Source organism: Catharus ustulatus, chromosome 6, assembly GCF_009819885.2.
Source record: "Catharus ustulatus isolate bCatUst1 chromosome 6, bCatUst1.pri.v2, whole genome shotgun sequence".
NCBI lineage: Eukaryota > Metazoa > Chordata > Aves > Passeriformes > Turdidae > Catharus > Catharus ustulatus.
This window is the reverse complement of record NC_046226.1, coordinates 45,562,383-45,579,030: the sequence shown is the minus strand read 5'-3', so window position 1 is coordinate 45,579,030 and position 16,648 is coordinate 45,562,383. Positions and strand designations below refer to the sequence as shown.

At 48.5% G+C, this 16,648-nt stretch overlaps 1 protein-coding gene across 2 annotated transcripts in view; it reads left to right on the top strand.

The window, feature by feature from the left end:
- The window catches only part of HRAS (HRas proto-oncogene, GTPase), a 39,754-nt gene that overhangs the window by 22,704 nt on the left and 402 nt on the right, over positions 1-16,648 (top strand). For both annotated transcript variants that reach the window (XM_033063012.1, XM_033063011.2), the window contains 4 exons: positions 6,650-6,803; positions 11,304-11,482; positions 13,711-13,870; positions 14,581-14,705. In XM_033063012.1, coding sequence (XP_032918903.1) covers positions 6,693-6,803; positions 11,304-11,482; positions 13,711-13,870; positions 14,581-14,700 — 570 coding nt within the window. In that variant the 5' untranslated portion in view covers positions 6,650-6,692 and the 3' untranslated portion in view covers positions 14,701-14,705. The remainder of the gene's footprint in view (positions 1-6,649; positions 6,804-11,303; positions 11,483-13,710; positions 13,871-14,580; positions 14,706-16,648) is intronic.

Here is a 16,648-nt window from a genome sequence, read left to right as displayed (position 1 = left end):
CTGCACTGTGGCCTCTTCACACCTTTGTTACACATCTTTACCAACTTTCAGACAACTCCAGTCTCCTCTTTTCTTATGCAAGTTACTTTTGATGATTTTTAGAGTCTCAAAGAGCGCTGAAGTGTTGGATCATAAATCACAAGTGTAATTTTAAAACTACCTTTAGTTTTTTCACATCACTGGTCCTGCCAGATGCAGAGAACAGTGACTTGGGTGCTAGCACAGGTGGTCTCTCCCATTTGCATGTGATTTTTTTTTAGGGTCTGTGTTCAGCAGTGGTGTGGGATGTATCATTTGCTTGCCTGCTTCTTTCACCCCTTCTGTGAGCTGGCAGCAATTAACCCACAGAGCAGTGTGTTTTCCCTCTGTGAAAGTTAGCTTGGTTCTTCTGCAGAGACTGTGGTGGCACAAGTGACTTGGTGTCAGGGAGACAAATAGAGTGGTGGTGGTGGGAGGTGAAGGTCCCACCATGATTCTCAAGCATATCCCAGCACCTTCCAGAGTTTCCTGACTGTGCACTGCTCCTCATGCCGCATTCATGGTGCTGGAGACATGGGCATGAACAGTCCTGACTTAAAAGTTTCTGAGATAATGGGCTTGTTCATCTTTCTTCAGAAAATAGTGATTTTGGTGGCCTGTATTGGGTGTGGAGAGTGGGTTGTGTGGGCAATTCCTTCATCCAGAGGGAAGCTCTTGGGTAGCTGGTTTGTTCTCTGGGTTTATAGTGTTACTGACTTATTTAGGTTGTTTCCTATTTTGGGTAGTTGTAGCTACCTACCAGTTGTTTTTCTTGGAATAAGCTGCCAACAAAGAACTTTATTAAGAATATTTACTTTTTGAGAGGGAGAGGAAGAACAGTGTAATTGCACTCTCTTACTGCCAACAGCAGGTGATTGCATAGCTTTGTCTTTTACTGAAATATCTGACAGCTGAAGCAGGAACCAGGGAGCAGAGAACAGGTAGCAGCTTTGGAGAGAATGATACTGTGACTTGTTTTCCTTTGTCCTTCCATATTTTCCCGAGCCCTTTGTGGTTGGCTAGTCTCTGGCAGAGGGGTGTGTTGCCAGAGGTGCTTTGACTGGAAGCTGTGAGGGCAGGGCCTGGTGCAGTGACCAGTCCATGTCTGTTCAAGACTTTGTACAAAGCTGAGGCTTGCACATTGCTGCTAGGACATGTTTATAGCTGCTCTGGAGAGACAATCCCTTTCTCCCAGACCTGCCTATCCCTTGGACCTGCCTGCAGCTTTCTGCTGTTCATCCTCACAGGCTTCTCCTTGAATGTGCATCCGTATTTTGAGCCTCCTACATTATGTCATTCTTTACCCCTTTTCTTCCTTTCCTCTGCAGCAATATTTTTGTGCTCAGTCCCTTGAGACAGGCTGCCTTTTCCTTCAGATCTGGAAGAGCTAGCAGAGGATGGAAGAAGCCATTCTGCTCCTTTTTGGCTTTTTTTCTTTTTTCCTCCCTAATAGAAGATGTCTGTTATCTCCAAGTCATCTTTCCAAAAGCAGGGCCAGTATTTGCAACTTTTATTCTCTCTTTGTCGTCCCTTTCTGTTTTCATCTGTGAGGTGCACTGTCTGAGTTTGTAGGTATACAGCCAGCAAGCCAACAACAGGGACAATTGGTTAGATTTGTAGCTCGCTTGTTGATTTAAAAAGCAACAAGTAAATTAAAATGAAGCATTGGGCAGGCCTCGTAACAGAGCATCAACTTGCCAGCCTCAGTTCCCTAATCTCTTTGAGGCCGGACAGACCAGAGAGAACATCAGCATTTTGGTCCTTGAGTGAAAACAGAAGGTGGCATTTCACACCACTGGAGAGGCTCCTTCAGTCCCTCCACAGGCTGTGCTTTGTGATGTTGATGACAGTCTTGTGCATGAGCAAATGGAGGAGAGGAGACTGGACAGTCACAGGAGTAAGCCAAAAAGGTTTGCTTTATCAATGCTCGAAAATCACTGAGGATTCCTGATGTGTGGGTGTGGATGCCTGCTGGTAAAAGACTGGGATGAGTGCTGTTCTCCTAGAGGACTGGAGACCATTTCTGCCTGCAGGGCATCTCTGCTGAAGGGAAATGGAATCAAACACGGTGGCATTTGTGGTCATATGGCTCCTGTGGACAGGGCTTTGGAGGAAAGGGTGCGTGGTGTGAGATGAGCCCAGAGAGATTTGCAGAGCTGAAACTCACTTCTGATGCCTTTAAATGCAGAAATTCCAGTGGGCAAGTGCAGTGATGGTGAATGCTCAATAATGAACAGTTGTAAAACTTCTGGCATGGCTGGCCTTCCTACAGCAGTGTTGTGCAAAAATCTGTCTCTTGATTTGTTTAGTTGGCTTGGTGTCTGTCCTGGGAGAGAAACAAAGTGATGGGAGAAAACAGGAGACACAGACAAAGCACCCACAGTTATTCTGTTGGAAGGGTGTCAGAGGCTCCCTTGTAGTGAATGTGTTGGAAGCCACTGTGTATCCCTTCTGCTTGATGGATGAGCTCTTATTGAAACTGTGGTGGTGAGATGGGACATATTGATGGGCCAAGCCCCTTGAGTTCCTTACATCTGCTGAGTGAGTTTCTGGAAGCTTCACAGTCAGGTCTCCCAAATCACCTCTCTAGACAAGAGAATAGGGACCATGAGGAAGATCAGGTTGCTTTTTTGCAGGACACAGCTGGATCTGTGGGTAACACGTGTTGCCTTGATGCTCAGACCTACTTTAGGTCTTAGCCCTATGACATTTTCTGCCAAATATCTTGGTCCTTGTTTCTGCAGGTAGGGCCTCCCTGCTACCACCCAGCATGTGCAGGCAGGGGAGGTGGTGTGCCCTCTGCCCTCACCCATGCCTCCATTCCCTGCGAGACAAAGGTAGGATGTTGGTGTCTGCAGGGCCTGGGTGCTTGCTCTCCCCGCTTCCTGCACAAGGCTGGCAGATGGCTCCTGTTTGCTGGAGCTGTGTGGCTCTGTACTGGGCTGGGAGCAGCTGCTCTTGCCAGGCGGAAGCACTCGGCGAGGCTTTCCTAGACAGCTTTGAATGGGAGCCAGGAGCCCTCTTGCTACAGGAGAAAATCCACGAGGTCAGGAAATACAGCGGCAGCAGCGCCGGCTCCACGCTGGGGCTGTTGGCTTGGCATGTGGATCCCAGCCCTCCTCTTTCCAGGCGGTGCTCCTGGAACTTCTCCTTGCTGTCTCTCAACTGTTGCTTGACAGTCCTGTGTGTGGCTTTTGGAGGGGTGTAGTAGTGGAGTCCTGCAGAGTGATAAATTTGAATAGGGAAACACTAGATGATGGCCTGGATCAGGCTTTCAGATCTTGAAGAGCTTGATGGTAGAAGCATTGTTTCTGCTCTGTGTGGGACTGGGAGGCTGTGCTTTTGTTTCCCTCTGTTATTCTGTGGTCAGCTGTGTGTGGGCTCTGTGTTGGCTGCTGAGCAATAGAAACTGGAAATCCTTGCATCAGGAGCAGCTTTCACAACCACTAACAGGCTGTAAACCTCCATCCGGTGTGTCACCAGCATGAAAACTGGGGTGTCTGTTACCATCTCTCTGACAGGAACCCCACTCTCTCTTCCTAGTGTCTGTTTTATAACAAGCCAGAAACATTGCTTTGGGATGGTTGTTCCTTGAACCAGCCCCTATAGTGGTGGTGATGGTGGTGTTCCTGTGGCACTGAGGAACAGCCACCCCTCTGTTGAAACTGTGGGTGAACCAAAGAGCAGCCTTGCTCTTCCCATGTTCAGGAGCAAAAAGTGTGATGGGGAGTTATGAAGATGGTGTTGGTAAGCTTAAGGATAGGACCAGTTTTTGGTATGAGGGAGACACATAGAGTGGTGGTGGTAGTGGGTGCCCAACCCTGTGGCAAAGTTTGGCCATATGGAAATCCCTGCTTTCCCTACAGCTTTTGGCCAGGCTTCTTCTTCCGTGGGATTTGCCCATGCTCTGGTGTGCAGTTGGGTCTGCACACTGCCTGTGAGGAGCTTGCACTGGGGAAAGGAAGCGAGCTCCCCGAAGCACTGATTTTACCTCGCGTTAATTTGGCCAGTTATCATGCCCAGAACTGTCCATCATTCCCCATGCTCTCGCTCTGCATTAGGATGTTCTGCAGCAATGGTATGGAGCAGGTAGGCTGGACCTGCCCTCCTTTGCAAGCTGCAGAATCTCCCCTGCCACTGCAGGGGCAAGGATTGCAGAGCAGTGGAGAGTTAGCTGCGGTGACAGCACCTTCAAGGGATCGTGTCAGTGAGTGAACACCAACACTGCAGAGCTCTTGTATGTAAAAACTGTGCATGTGTGGGCCAGAAGCTGGCAGTAACAATAGCTCCTTCACCCCCCTCATTTTCCCTGCCTCCTGGGTGCAGAGGGGGCAAGAAGATGTGGGTTTGTGTTTCTGCGGAGGAGCCTGATCTTAAAACTGTGTGCTAAGATGGTGATGTGCAGGGCTTGCCCCTCTGCTGTGCAGTGGAACTCAGCGGGGTCTGGAGCAGGGGAAGACACTCAAGCTGACATGGGTGACCACCTTGTCCCCCACCTCCTGCTGCAATGTGGACCGTAAAACTGCTGTGGCTGTGTGGGCTGGGGATCTTCCAAAAGAGTAGGGAGTGCTTTCCACTGGGATGGTCTTGAGGTAGAACCCCCTCCTAGAGAACTTATGTCTTCTCCCCATATTGAGTCAAAGCTTTTCTCACTCCCTCAGCAAGTCCTACAGGCCTGGGCAGTTGTGCCATTTTTCTTGAACATCTTTGTGGCAACTGCTTCATCATCAGCATGAGATGCAGAATGAAGTCCATGTGTTTTGCTGAGGGTTGCGGATCTCCCTGCTCTGCAATGAAAGATGGGAGCTGGTCACGGTGTTTCTTCTGACCCCCAGGACCCCTCTGTGTTCAGCTGTGAAGCTGTTTGCTGAAGGAGCAATCTCCACAGGACAGCTGTGTTGGGTCAGTCAACATTTGCTCCTCAGTCCTCTTTTCATCCTGTCTCTTCCCAGAGAGATCAGAAGCCTGGGGTGCAGATCTCTTGTCCCTGAGAAACAGTGCATGTGAGAACATCAAATACATGAGGGAGGGCATGCATTAATAGAACAAAGTGTGTGCACAGTCAATTAGTGAGATCACTTAGATTCACTCCTGTTGCCTTGCTTTCATTCTGCAACTCTTCCCTGGCTGCCAGAACAGAGGCACATTGGGCAGCAGTGTCACTTATAGGTAGGCACCTAGGGTATGACATCATTTGCCCTTCATTTCCCGCCCCCATCACCACTTTTCCATCTTGTTTAACTGCTTCTCCAGCACAGCAAAACAGAGGTCCTGCTTGGTATCATATTTGTTACCTGGTTGGTCTTTTGCTTCTTTGCCTTCTTTAGGATTCTGGCATGAGCTTTGTTTGCCTTTCTGCTATCAAGACAGCAGCTCAAAAAGGGGTTTGGCAAGAAGTGGTTATATCTGATTGCTCCCTGCTCTAGAGGGAGATGGATCTGTCTGGGTGGTTTAGGGTTGCAATCAGGTGGGGATTCAAGGCAGAAAGTTCTGGCTTCCTTGTCATTAGATCTTTGCTGTTAGGAAATGCATCAGCTGTGGTCTGTGTCTAGAGCAGCCTTTGGTGGCACAGTTTGTTGCAGCTTCCAGAGTTTAGGAGTAGGGCTGGCAAGCCTGGAGAGGAGGGTGGAGTGATTTAACTATCTAGGGTAGGAGGGAGGAGGGAGGGGATGTGAACACTGAAGGGTCTGACAAGGGGAACTGTGAGCTTGTCTTCCTGCTACCTGCTGCATTTTGAGTGGCTTCCCCAGAGCTTGCAGATGGTGGCTGAGAACAAGTACCTGACCCTGGAGTGACTTTCAGTGGGCAGGGCCTGCAGTCCAGTGAGGGTGGATTTCTATTTAAACCTTTGGAGTTTTGTAATCTTCCTGAGTTAGTTCCTCTTTCTCAGCAGACTTGAAGCAGAAATTTAAGGGAGGAGCTGGGTGAATGTGAATTTTCTGCTGCTGAAGGGCCATGGGAGGTACGCAGAACTGCGGAAGTGTAGTTTGCTCATCCTGACCCTAATCATCATTGTCAGTCAGCACCTTTTGTGACAGCATCTCTTTCCACCCTGTTGGGTGTGCCAAATTCAGCTCAGGGAGCAGGGATGCCCCTTCTGCAGTCCTCCCTCTCATGGTAGCAGCACTGTTAGCTGGAGGACAGGCAGAGGGTGTGGATGTGCCACTGTCACAACCCTACTGTGTGGTTTGAGGTTTAACACAGCCTTGAGGGTGAAGACATGGAGGTAACAGCATATTTGGGCAGGGCTGGACCTTTTTTCCTGCTCTCGTAGGAATTGACATCCCAACCTCGTTGGCCAAGGGTTTCAAATCTATCTAAAGATTTAAGGTCGTCAGCTTGAGATAAGGCAAATCAGGGGCAGTGCTGAGCACTTCTGCAAAACCAAAGGTCTTAAACTGCTTACTTTAGTGGTTGATGAACACAGCCTGTACCTCTTGTTTTCTCATCAGTAATGGTCTCCTCCCTCTTGAAGTTTGCTCAAGGAACCTGTGAAGTTTTCATCCAGACAGTCAGGCTGAAGGATTGCAACAGACCACAGGATAAACAGTTTTTGAATTTGGTTTGATAGATTATTTTGCTCATTTTGAAGTAACCTCTCTTAGGATAGTGACCATGTTTGTCCTTGCAGGTGGTGGTGCTCCTGGCAGTCCTGAGCTGGGGTGAGCTGGAAGATGACCGAATACAAGCTGGTGGTGGTGGGAGCAGGTGGTGTTGGGAAGAGTGCTTTGACGATACAGCTCATTCAGAACCATTTTGTTGATGAGTATGACCCCACAATTGAGGTAAGTGGCTCTGGGCATGGGGTCAGTCTGTCTACATGTTTTTCTCTTGCTTTTCTCCACCTTATCTCCAACCCAGAGCATGCTCAGTTTGGTCTCAAGTCTGAACTTGAGCAGGGATGTTCCTCTGCTTTGCAGAGCTGTTCTGAGTCACTGTGTGTGTTCAGAGGTCGCAGTGACCGACTTAACATCTCCTGCAGAAGGATAGTGGTGTCTACTGAAGAGAGGTGACATGGGAGGCAGCAGGACAGGCAGAGCAGGGCAGGGGCTGAGAGGCAGCACAAAAGTCTTCCTTTCTGATGAGATGACAACGTAGGGAGGGATTAAAGATTTAGAATTGAAGAACCATTTTGTGCCTGTGCTTCCATTTCTCCTCCCGTGAAATCAGAGTAAATGTATTGACTTTTTCTGCAGGATGTTTTGAGCTTTACTGATGAAATGGGTTTTATCAGAGCTTGGTTGTATTCTGTATGTCTTGCAGTTTGAGCAAGACATGCTGAGCAGCTGAACTGCTGTGGCTCCCAGAGTGCTGCCTCTGCTTCTTCACAAAGAGTTGAAGGGTGATGTGTGTGTCTCAGTGTGGATGGCAGCACTGACCTGTCTAGCTCAGCACCTGAAGAAGCAGGCAGGCACCCTGTGGTCCTCACAGGCTGTATGGGGGCAGATGGGGATCCAGTCTTCAATATCCATTATTTTCTTCAATTTTTTAAAAATATATTCCATTCTCCATCTGCTTTCACCATAGTGAGTGATGTGCTAATTAACCTTTGCATGACTTACACCTTTTTTGGGTGAGGTGTAGGCAGCAACCACTGTTCTGCATGAGGAGTTAAGTCCACCCTGGGAACGCAAACTGCAGCTCTGTCATGCCTCTTGGACAATAACCTCTCTGTCTGCAGTCCTAAAGGATTCTCCACCAGATGTGTATAAATGCAGCTGTGGTTGCTGCAGTTATTATTACAATGGCTAAAGGCCCCAGCTGGGATGATAAATCTATTCTGGTAGGTGTTGTATGTGTAGTCCCCACCCTGAAGAGCTTACAACTTACATAAACAAGCAAGACAAGGCTTGGTAGAAAGGCAGAAATAGTCTTACAATTCCTACAGACAGGAAGGAGAGAAAGCACTTAAAAAGCACGTGCTATTACATCATTTGGCCAAGGTCACCTAGAAAGTCCATGGCAGAGACTGGAATTTAATTTAGGGCTCCTGAGTCTCCTTGCTTATGGATGCAATTGCTTCGTCCCCAACTCCTCTCCCCTCATGTGCCTTTCCCCAGTAGTATTGTATGCTTTTCTCAGAAACCCATTCCAGGTTGTTTTTGGCAAAAGAGCTGCTCATGGATAGCAACCTCCTTGAGGAGACATCTGCATGGATGCATCCTCTCTTGGACCTTAGGTGGGCAGAGGCAACTCTTACCCAGTGATGTGTTGGGTTTTGGCATCCTGTATTTTTTGTCTCTGGCTGCCTGCTCCCTGCATGTACCCTGCAGGGAATTTTCTCCATGTAAACAGGCAGCAGGGAATGTAAACCTTGCATGGCATTTCCCAGCACACCCTCCTCACCCTATCCACAGTGCTCTGGGAGACGCCTGCTTTCTCCTCCACTGTTTGCTCCAGCCCCATTCTTTTCTCTTCCAAAAGCTACCACAAGCTGCTCTCCAGCCCTCTCACCCCTGGTACTTTTCCACCTGTGGGTATCACCAGCCCTGATGCCTTTGCAGCTCCCTCGGTTGTACCTTGCTACCCTGGCCAACTACTGATTCATTTCAGGGTGATTCCTTTTAATTATGCTTCATTTTATGGGGATTTAAGAGACAGAGAGCTACCTGCCAGCCATCCAAATGTGACCAACAAACCACCTTCCTGTGACTAAGCTGCTTTGGATCATGCCCAGGAGCTGACTATGACTGTTCAGCCAGCTAACAAGCAGCACAGCAATGCTGAAATGAGCAGGATAAAAGGGGGGAAAAAAGAGGATATGTGCACAGAGCAAAGGCGTTTCCTGTCACCCACATGGATTGAACGCAGGCTGTGCTGCAAAGAGGGGTGCAAGCAGATCAGGGTGCACTGAGAAGGTGCTCCCCAGAGCAGGAGTGGTGGAGGTTAGTCCCCTGACTGGGGCAGAGACCCTGACTGGGTATCTGCTCCCCTCCTACCCTCCTGATTCTCCAGTGCAAACATTTGGCTGTGTAACTCAACGCTGTTCACCCCACTACAGCACACTCTCACAGGCCAGCTCTTGGGCTACCAAGGAACCTTAGGACCTCTTTTTTGGGAACAGGAGGGCCAAGGCAGCAAGGAAAGGTATGCCACTTATTCCCGTGGTGAATATGCAGGGATGGAATAGTGTTTCACTGTGTTGAGAAATTCTTTAGTTCATCTTCCAGCTCTTAGCAGCTAGCTAGTAATGGGCTTTCCAACCCTCTGGTCATCTCCTGACTGTAGTGCTTAGCAAATGTGCCTCTTGGCCTGGTCCCCCCCAGCACAGCTGGGATGCTCCCAGCATCCGCCTGGGATTTTGAGTCTCAGCCCCAAACAGATGTTGTTTCTGCTGCCTGGCACTTCACAGCTGGGTCTGGCTGCATTCCCCTCTGCTCAGGGTGGGGTGGGACATGCAGGGCTGCAGAGGAGTGCTGAGGCTGCAGGGTGCTGGTGTGGGCTGGTGGCAGCTAGCCCTGCAGTGGCAACCATGTCACCTGGTCGTGGGGCAGGGACAGCTGAGCTGCCATCCTGAGCTTCCTGGGGAGGGGTGGGTTGAATGAAGCTGTACACAAACCATTGATGGGGAGAGCTTGTCCCCTTCCTTTGCAAAGCATCCTCTGCAAGATTGTTTTATGTCTCTGCCTTGTAAGCCAGCTGGCTGGCCTTATGGGTAGCCTGTTGATGACCTGAGCTGAGGTGTGGGATCTCTTCTCTGTCAGCATGCTGGGTGCTGGTGAAATGTCCTGGAACAGGGAACTTGGCAATTAACTGTTGAACATGTGTGCCGAGAGGCTGGTTTTCTGTCCCAAGCCAAGGTGCAGAGGTGGGAGGATGGTTTGTAGGGCAGAGGAGGCACTCAGGTCCCCTTGCACAAAGGAGGCTCCAGATAGATTATTGATTAGAAATGGGAGCACATTTCTGCAAGGCAGCCTGCCAGTTGCCTTCAGAGCAGTTGGCTGAAAGCCAGCCTTTCACTCCATGCTTATTCTCGATAGGTCAGCAGTCCAGTTTTTGGGAAGGCACAGCTGAGAAGGTCATGGCAGAGCAGATCTCATCTCTGATTTCACAGCTCTCTCTGCAAGATGAGGAAAGACTTTAATTAGCCCCAGCAAATGATGTTTTTGTAAAGAACCAAAGGATAGAAGCCATGTTGGCTTGCCATGTTGGCCCCATTCCTTTTCTGTGCTGCTGCTGGTCCTGTTGGTGACCTTTGCTGTGTTGGCTGTTTGTCTGCAGACCTGCAAAGCTCATCTGATAACATTGTTGTGGTCGTTGGAAGAGCAGCCGACATTTGAATTAATTTTGAACTGCAGCCTAGCCTCTGCGAGTGGCTGCAAAGCACTGTGTGGTTGTACTGCTGACTTGTACCTTTTTCATACCTTTCATTTTGGCCTCCTTCTCTTGCTGAGGGTTGAGGAGGCTGCACTGTCCACAGGGGATGGCTGTTGGAAAGGGATGTTCTGCCCCACAGCATCCCTGCTGATGAGACTGAGCACAGGGAGAAGCATAGTGGGGAGGAGCAGTGCTTTGAGGAGTCTGCTGTGAAAATGAAACCTTTTGAGGGATGCTCTATGTGATTTCCAGACCTTCTCACGTCTGTGATAAGTTGTGATTGCCTTTGCTGCAGGGAAAACCCCCAACTTCAAAGGACCTGACTGGATAGTTCTTACCTCTCCTGGATCCCTCTGGGCACAGACTGGTTGTGGGAAACACCCTGTTCACAGTGTGATTTTATTTTTTTTTCCTCATGTTTAAAGAAGAGGTTTACCATGAAACCCAGTCTGAAACCTTACTGATGGCAATATTGCCTCTGGTGCCTGATTTGAGATGCATTGGAGGCACTGGATTTCCAGGTTATCTTAAACACTTTCCAGCGCTTCAGATCACAGGTAGTGACTGGAAGCCCTGGCTGGCCAGAACTCCTTTCCTGAGTGTCCTTCCTCTTCCAGCAGAAGTAATTAGAGCTGAGACTAAACAATGCTTAGGAAATACTTGGCTATACAGTGTGGTACAGATGAAGCTGCACCTGGTCTGCCAGAGGCAGGGCTGGGAATGGGGAGAGCAAGCTGGGAGCTGTCTTCTCTGTGGTTCTGACAAGGAGAAACCTGCCTTAGCTGCTCCCTTTTTCCTTCAGTTTTTTTATTACTTTTCCTTTCCCTCCCATTTTTGAAACAGATTGAGTCGTCTCCTTAATGGAAGCTGAACACAGGCAGAGCATGACCTGGCATCTTCCCAGGGATGCACTTGCAGATCCAAGTCCTCCCTTAATGCATCCTCCTTCCTTTCCCCCTGGCCTGCAGGATTCCTACAGAAAGCAGGTAGTCATCGATGGAGAGACCTGTTTGTTAGACATCTTGGACACTGCAGGGCAGGAGGAGTACAGTGCCATGAGAGACCAGTACATGAGAACGGGGGAAGGATTCCTGTGTGTTTTCGCCATCAACAACACCAAGTCCTTTGAAGATATTCACCAGTACAGGTCAGTATCCTGGGAAGGGCCCTTTGCCTCTTGCCCTGTGCAAAGGGGAGGCCTTGCTGCTGTACTCTCCTCCCCACCCTTTTAGATCAGGCCCCATGGTGGAAGCACAGGCTGCCAGCAAAGACAATTAGCTCAAGTGGCCATCCCCCAGGGAAAAGACAGAGCAGACGGCTAATGTCAGTGACTCCAATAAAACCCTTCCAAAGGGATTGCTTGTGGCCTTTGGGGACCTGGTAATGTAATGTTTAAGTGTTTATGGTGACTAAAGAGAGAGCTGATCCTGTATGACCCCCCTCCCTTCCCTCCCTAATTAGTGGAATTGCTTTGTTAGCGCAATCGATCTCAGCGACTTCTGCTGGCCCCAGAGCTGGGAGAGGAGGCTAGGAAGGACAGGGAGAGCTGCTGGCCCTGCTCTCCACTGTCACGACCAGGCTGTGGTCTGCCAGCTGCACACACATGTAGAGACACAGTTCTGCCCCACTGGAGCTTGGTTTCAACCAGGGCAAAGATGGAGCAGAAGGGGAATCAGGGCTCCAGTGAGTTGATTTGCCTAAGAAGATGTGTGGAGAAGCAGTGACAAAGCAGGGACGCCATCCCAGTACTTATCCAAATTCTCCTCTCTGTTAATGTCTCCCCTGCAGAGCTGAAGAGTCAAGGGGATGATGTAAACACAGCAGGAATCTTCCCTGTTTACCCTGATGCTGCCTTAGGGAGGATCGCTCTGCTTGTGCCTTTTTCTGAGGCTTGGCTGCGATGGGGGGCACTTGCAGAGGATGCAGGAGATGGCTCTGCCTGTCCCTGCTCTGTCCACTGCCCGCAAGGGACTGTGTATCCCAGTCCCTCATCATAAACCAGGGTCCCAGTAATCCTGTTGTTCTGAGGGCAGGCGCATCCCTTTCTTGCTGTATAGTCAGAGGTGCTGCTGGGAGCTGCTGAGATGTTTCAGTCTCATGCAAAAGGCTTCTCATTGTAATAGCTGCACAGGTGGACTAACTTGACTTCTTTTAGCTGAACCAAAGGACAAAGGATGGGATTTTCCTACAGCACCTGAGGAATTGAGCAGCATTCATCCTTGTGTTGGGGCTGGTGCCCGTGAATTGTTTGTAGGATGGCTCGATTTCAAGCCATCATGATGTAAATCACTGGCTTTCATCTCCTTTAGCCTGTGCTCTTTGTGTTTGCACTTTTAAAAAATATTCCCCAGAGAAATGCTGGCTCTCCCCATTTAGTAACCATTTGGAGGTATCTCTTTCAGCTAAGTGTAGCCTGTACACTAAATTTAGTACTTGCATTTACTGATCAGGATGTTACAAGAACATTTAAATGGCTTTATGGCATATCGTGCACATAGTCAGACTTCATTTCTATGTTCTACTACATTAGAAAAAGATGATTGATTCTTTTGTGTGTGATAAATGTCCAGCTGCCTTTGGATGGAGATTTGCATTCAGTTAAAATGCAGAAATTGGCATTTTAAATTTTTATTTGTCAAATTAAAACCATGTTAAATGTTCTGGACCCATGAGCAAAAAAAAAGCTGTTTTGCATCTGAAGTTAAATGATTTATTAAGCAAAAGAAGTTATTATCTATCAGAAGGGAATTGAATGGATTGTTTGTGGTCATAATGGCCTTTAAGATTTTTAGAAGTGGTAGATCTCATCCTCGCCCACCTAGTTTTAGATCCAATGTTGGAATGCAGAAGTGAGCATTACAGCTTTTTTAGTTCCCAGTTGGTTTCTCAACTTTGAGTGACCTGAGTTAAACTGAAAAGGAGCAAATGCTGCCGGTGCATCTGCAGAAAAGGTTACAGCTGCCAAAAGCTGCTTTATCAGCTCAGCAAATTCTGGTTGCAGGTGACTTTTTATTTTTTTCTGCCATTTGGGGGGAAATACTTGATCTAAAATGTTGGAAATAGCACAGGTAACTGCTTAAGAATTCTTTTTTATTTAGCTTAAATTATCTTAAGCTCATGTCTTAATACAGATTGTCATAATTCAAGTTGTTTTGTAAATAGCTGCATTTAAAGAGCAGAAGTATGTTTAATTTTCATTTCCAGAACTGCCCTAGCTGTTTTGCTGTTTACGCACTTGTGTGCTGTAGTAATTTACATTTTCCTGGAGGCTCAACACAAAGGCACTCAACAGGATCAAGGGGTAGCTGTCAAATCTTAACAAAAAAACTGGTGGAGAGTTGCCCCTTCACTTTTTCACACCTCCTCCTCTTGCAGGGAGCAGATCAAGAGAGTGAAAGACTCAGATGATGTTCCCATGGTGCTGGTGGGGAATAAATGTGACCTCCCTGCACGGACAGTGGAGACCCGGCAAGCGCAGGACCTGGCTCGGAGCTATGGGATCCCCTACATAGAAACATCTGCCAAAACCAGACAGGTAGGAGGAGACTTTAAAAAAAAATGCTCTTTTTCCTTTCTTTCTGTCATTGCTGCCCTGGAGGGGCAGGAACGGGCAGGCACCACCTTGCAGATAGATGGGTGTTAGGGCTGGGCTTAGTTGCTTCCTCAAGGCTAAATGCTCCCTCAGGATATTCCTTCCCCAGTCCAGGCTTGAGCCTGCCATCACCAGACGTGCATGATCATGCTGTGGCAGCAATGAGAAGATGCCTTCTTAGGGCTTTCTCCAAGGCTCTGGAATAACCTCCACAGTCACTGCAGGTCAGTTAAGCTCAGGTCACTTGGCTAACCTCATCCATGGTCTACTTTGGCAGACCTACAGGCAGAATATACTGGCGCTGAAAGGACCATGTGGAGCTCCAAGAGCACAGAGGTGGAAATGGAATTGACACCTTCGGTGGTCTAGTGGTGGCTTTTGTCTTGGGTGATAGACCTCATTCAGACTGCTGAGAGCTGATGAATCTCAGGGACTTCAGAGCTCCTTGTCCTCATGGTTGCTCATTCAATCTTGCTCTCCATTTGAAGGCCACACTCAAGTCTTTGTTAGTCTTCCCAGATTGGTTCTGTACCTTTAACTCTGCTATCTGCACTGCTGGACAGTGTTAGGGACACCTTGCTGGTGTCCTTTCCTCCCTCTACTGTCCCTCCTAAGAGTAGGTAACTGCTCCAAGCCATGCTTCTTTTCCCCAGGGCGTTGAGGATGCCTTCTACACCTTGGTGCGGGAGATCCGGCAGCATAAGCTGCGCAAGCTGAATCCCCCGGATGAGAGCGGCCCCGGCTGCATGAACTGTAAATGTGTGGTATCGTGACTATGGTAAGTGGTGGAAGCAGGACATGGGTTGCAGTGGGGGAACATTGAAAGCAGGGCAGGAGGTGACTGCAGATGAACTAGCCTGCAAACAAATGCAGCAGCATCAATTTCAGCATGAGGTATTTCTTAATTAAATGCCTTTAGGATTGAAATAGCATTTTTTTGTCAAAACGTAGGTAAGTCAAAATTCCTGCTTTTCTGAGGAAGTGTGTGGCAGGAAAGGGTTGTTTATTTTTCCCCCTCATTTTGTGCAACAAAATACTGTACAACTGAATTTTTTTAAAAAGCATGTTTTGGTGTGCTTCTTCCCATGCTGCTGCTCTGAAATAGGAGTTAAGCTGGTGTTGAAAGTGTACAGATCACTGCATTCTCAGCAGACTGGCTCTAGAAGGGTTCAGATGAAGAGCTGGCTGGATGCATTGCCTCCTAATGCACTCACATAAATTGCCTCATCCTAAAGCTTTAGAGCAGACCTGTCTCACTGTGAAAAGTCCTGTGTTCCTCAGAAGAGTTTTCCCCATTAGATAAATCCCCTGGGATGTTTGCAACTGATGCAATGTTGAGAATTAGCCATAAGGGGGCTGTTTGCTTTTATAAATTGTGTGTGCTGGAGCCAGAAACATGTTTTTCAGATTGTTTATGTTCACTCGCCTGTTTTTCTTTCCTCAATTTTTTTTTTTTAATTATGAGTTTATTTAAAACACTGATGGATAACAGTCAGGGAGAGTTCCTATTATTGTCCCTGCATGTGCTGGTTGGCCTTAAGTGAAAGACCTGGGAATGTTTGTCTGTGTAACCAACTCCTTCCATGGCAGAAATTTAGAGAAGGGTAACTAGGGATTAGTCCACCAAGGAGATCTATCTCTAAGGACATCTGGGACTAGGACAAAAGCATGCATGAACATTGCCCTTAAAGTCTTTTGGGGAGTCTCCCAAGCACCTGGACTGGCCCATCATCCCTTTAAGTAACTGCTGGAGTCTTAAAGAGAAGTACACTGTATCCAGAGATGGTGTTAAGAGGGTCTTGTGAAGGTGGAGATGGACAGCAGGTTTCCTCTGATGCTTTTTGAGCTAGAGGCCATGAGCACAGCAGAGTTTTTCCTCCTGTCCCCCACTCCCAAGGGAAAAAACCCAACAAAACAGTGCTGGCAACATTTGCTTCCTATGAGCAAACACCCACCCCAGAACCCCACCCCTCCGCTCCCAGCTGAGGCGTGTGAGGTCGGCTGGGGGCTGAGCTGAATGCTGTGCCCAGCACACTTATCACTGCTAAGGGAGATTTTCCAGATGTTTGTGTCCTCCAGATGTTCAGGAGTATTTCCTCCGGATGGGGATATGAGCTCAAGGCTTGTTTCCTGCTCTGGCTCACAGCTGACGGCATGAGCTTGGCAGGCACTGCTGCTCCCTTGCACCGACTGCCAGGAGCCCAATCCTTGTCACAGCCCGGTGGCAGCACCAGCTTGGGCAAGAAGGGCTGGGAAAGGGTCACCTGGAAACACTCCTCTGTTAAGAGAACGTGCCCTGTGAGTTGCCTATGTCTTTTTCTGCTCAGGCAGAAACTGGAGACCAGACATCCCAGCTTAATCTAGCTGCAGTGCCAAAGAGCAGAGAGGGAGGAACATCAAGGCACAAAAGGAGAAGTGAGGCAAAGACATGCTGGGATTTGGGGAGAAGAAGGGTGGGTGTGTGCCCAACAAAATTTGGCTGCATTTGCCCTGGACTCATTTTGTGGTTCCCATCATCCCTGGAGGAGGTGGAAATATCTTGCCAAACAGTGTCCCTTCCCACAAGAAGGTTCAGAAAGAGGCTGAAGGTTTGGTGCAGTGCCCAAAGCTCACCTATCACTCCACCGACTCCAAGACTTGTTCCCTTCAGCAGATGTGCAGATGCTTTGCTGAGCCAGGCCCACACCTCTAAGACCTGTCCTGCCTTTTGCTTTTGCTCTG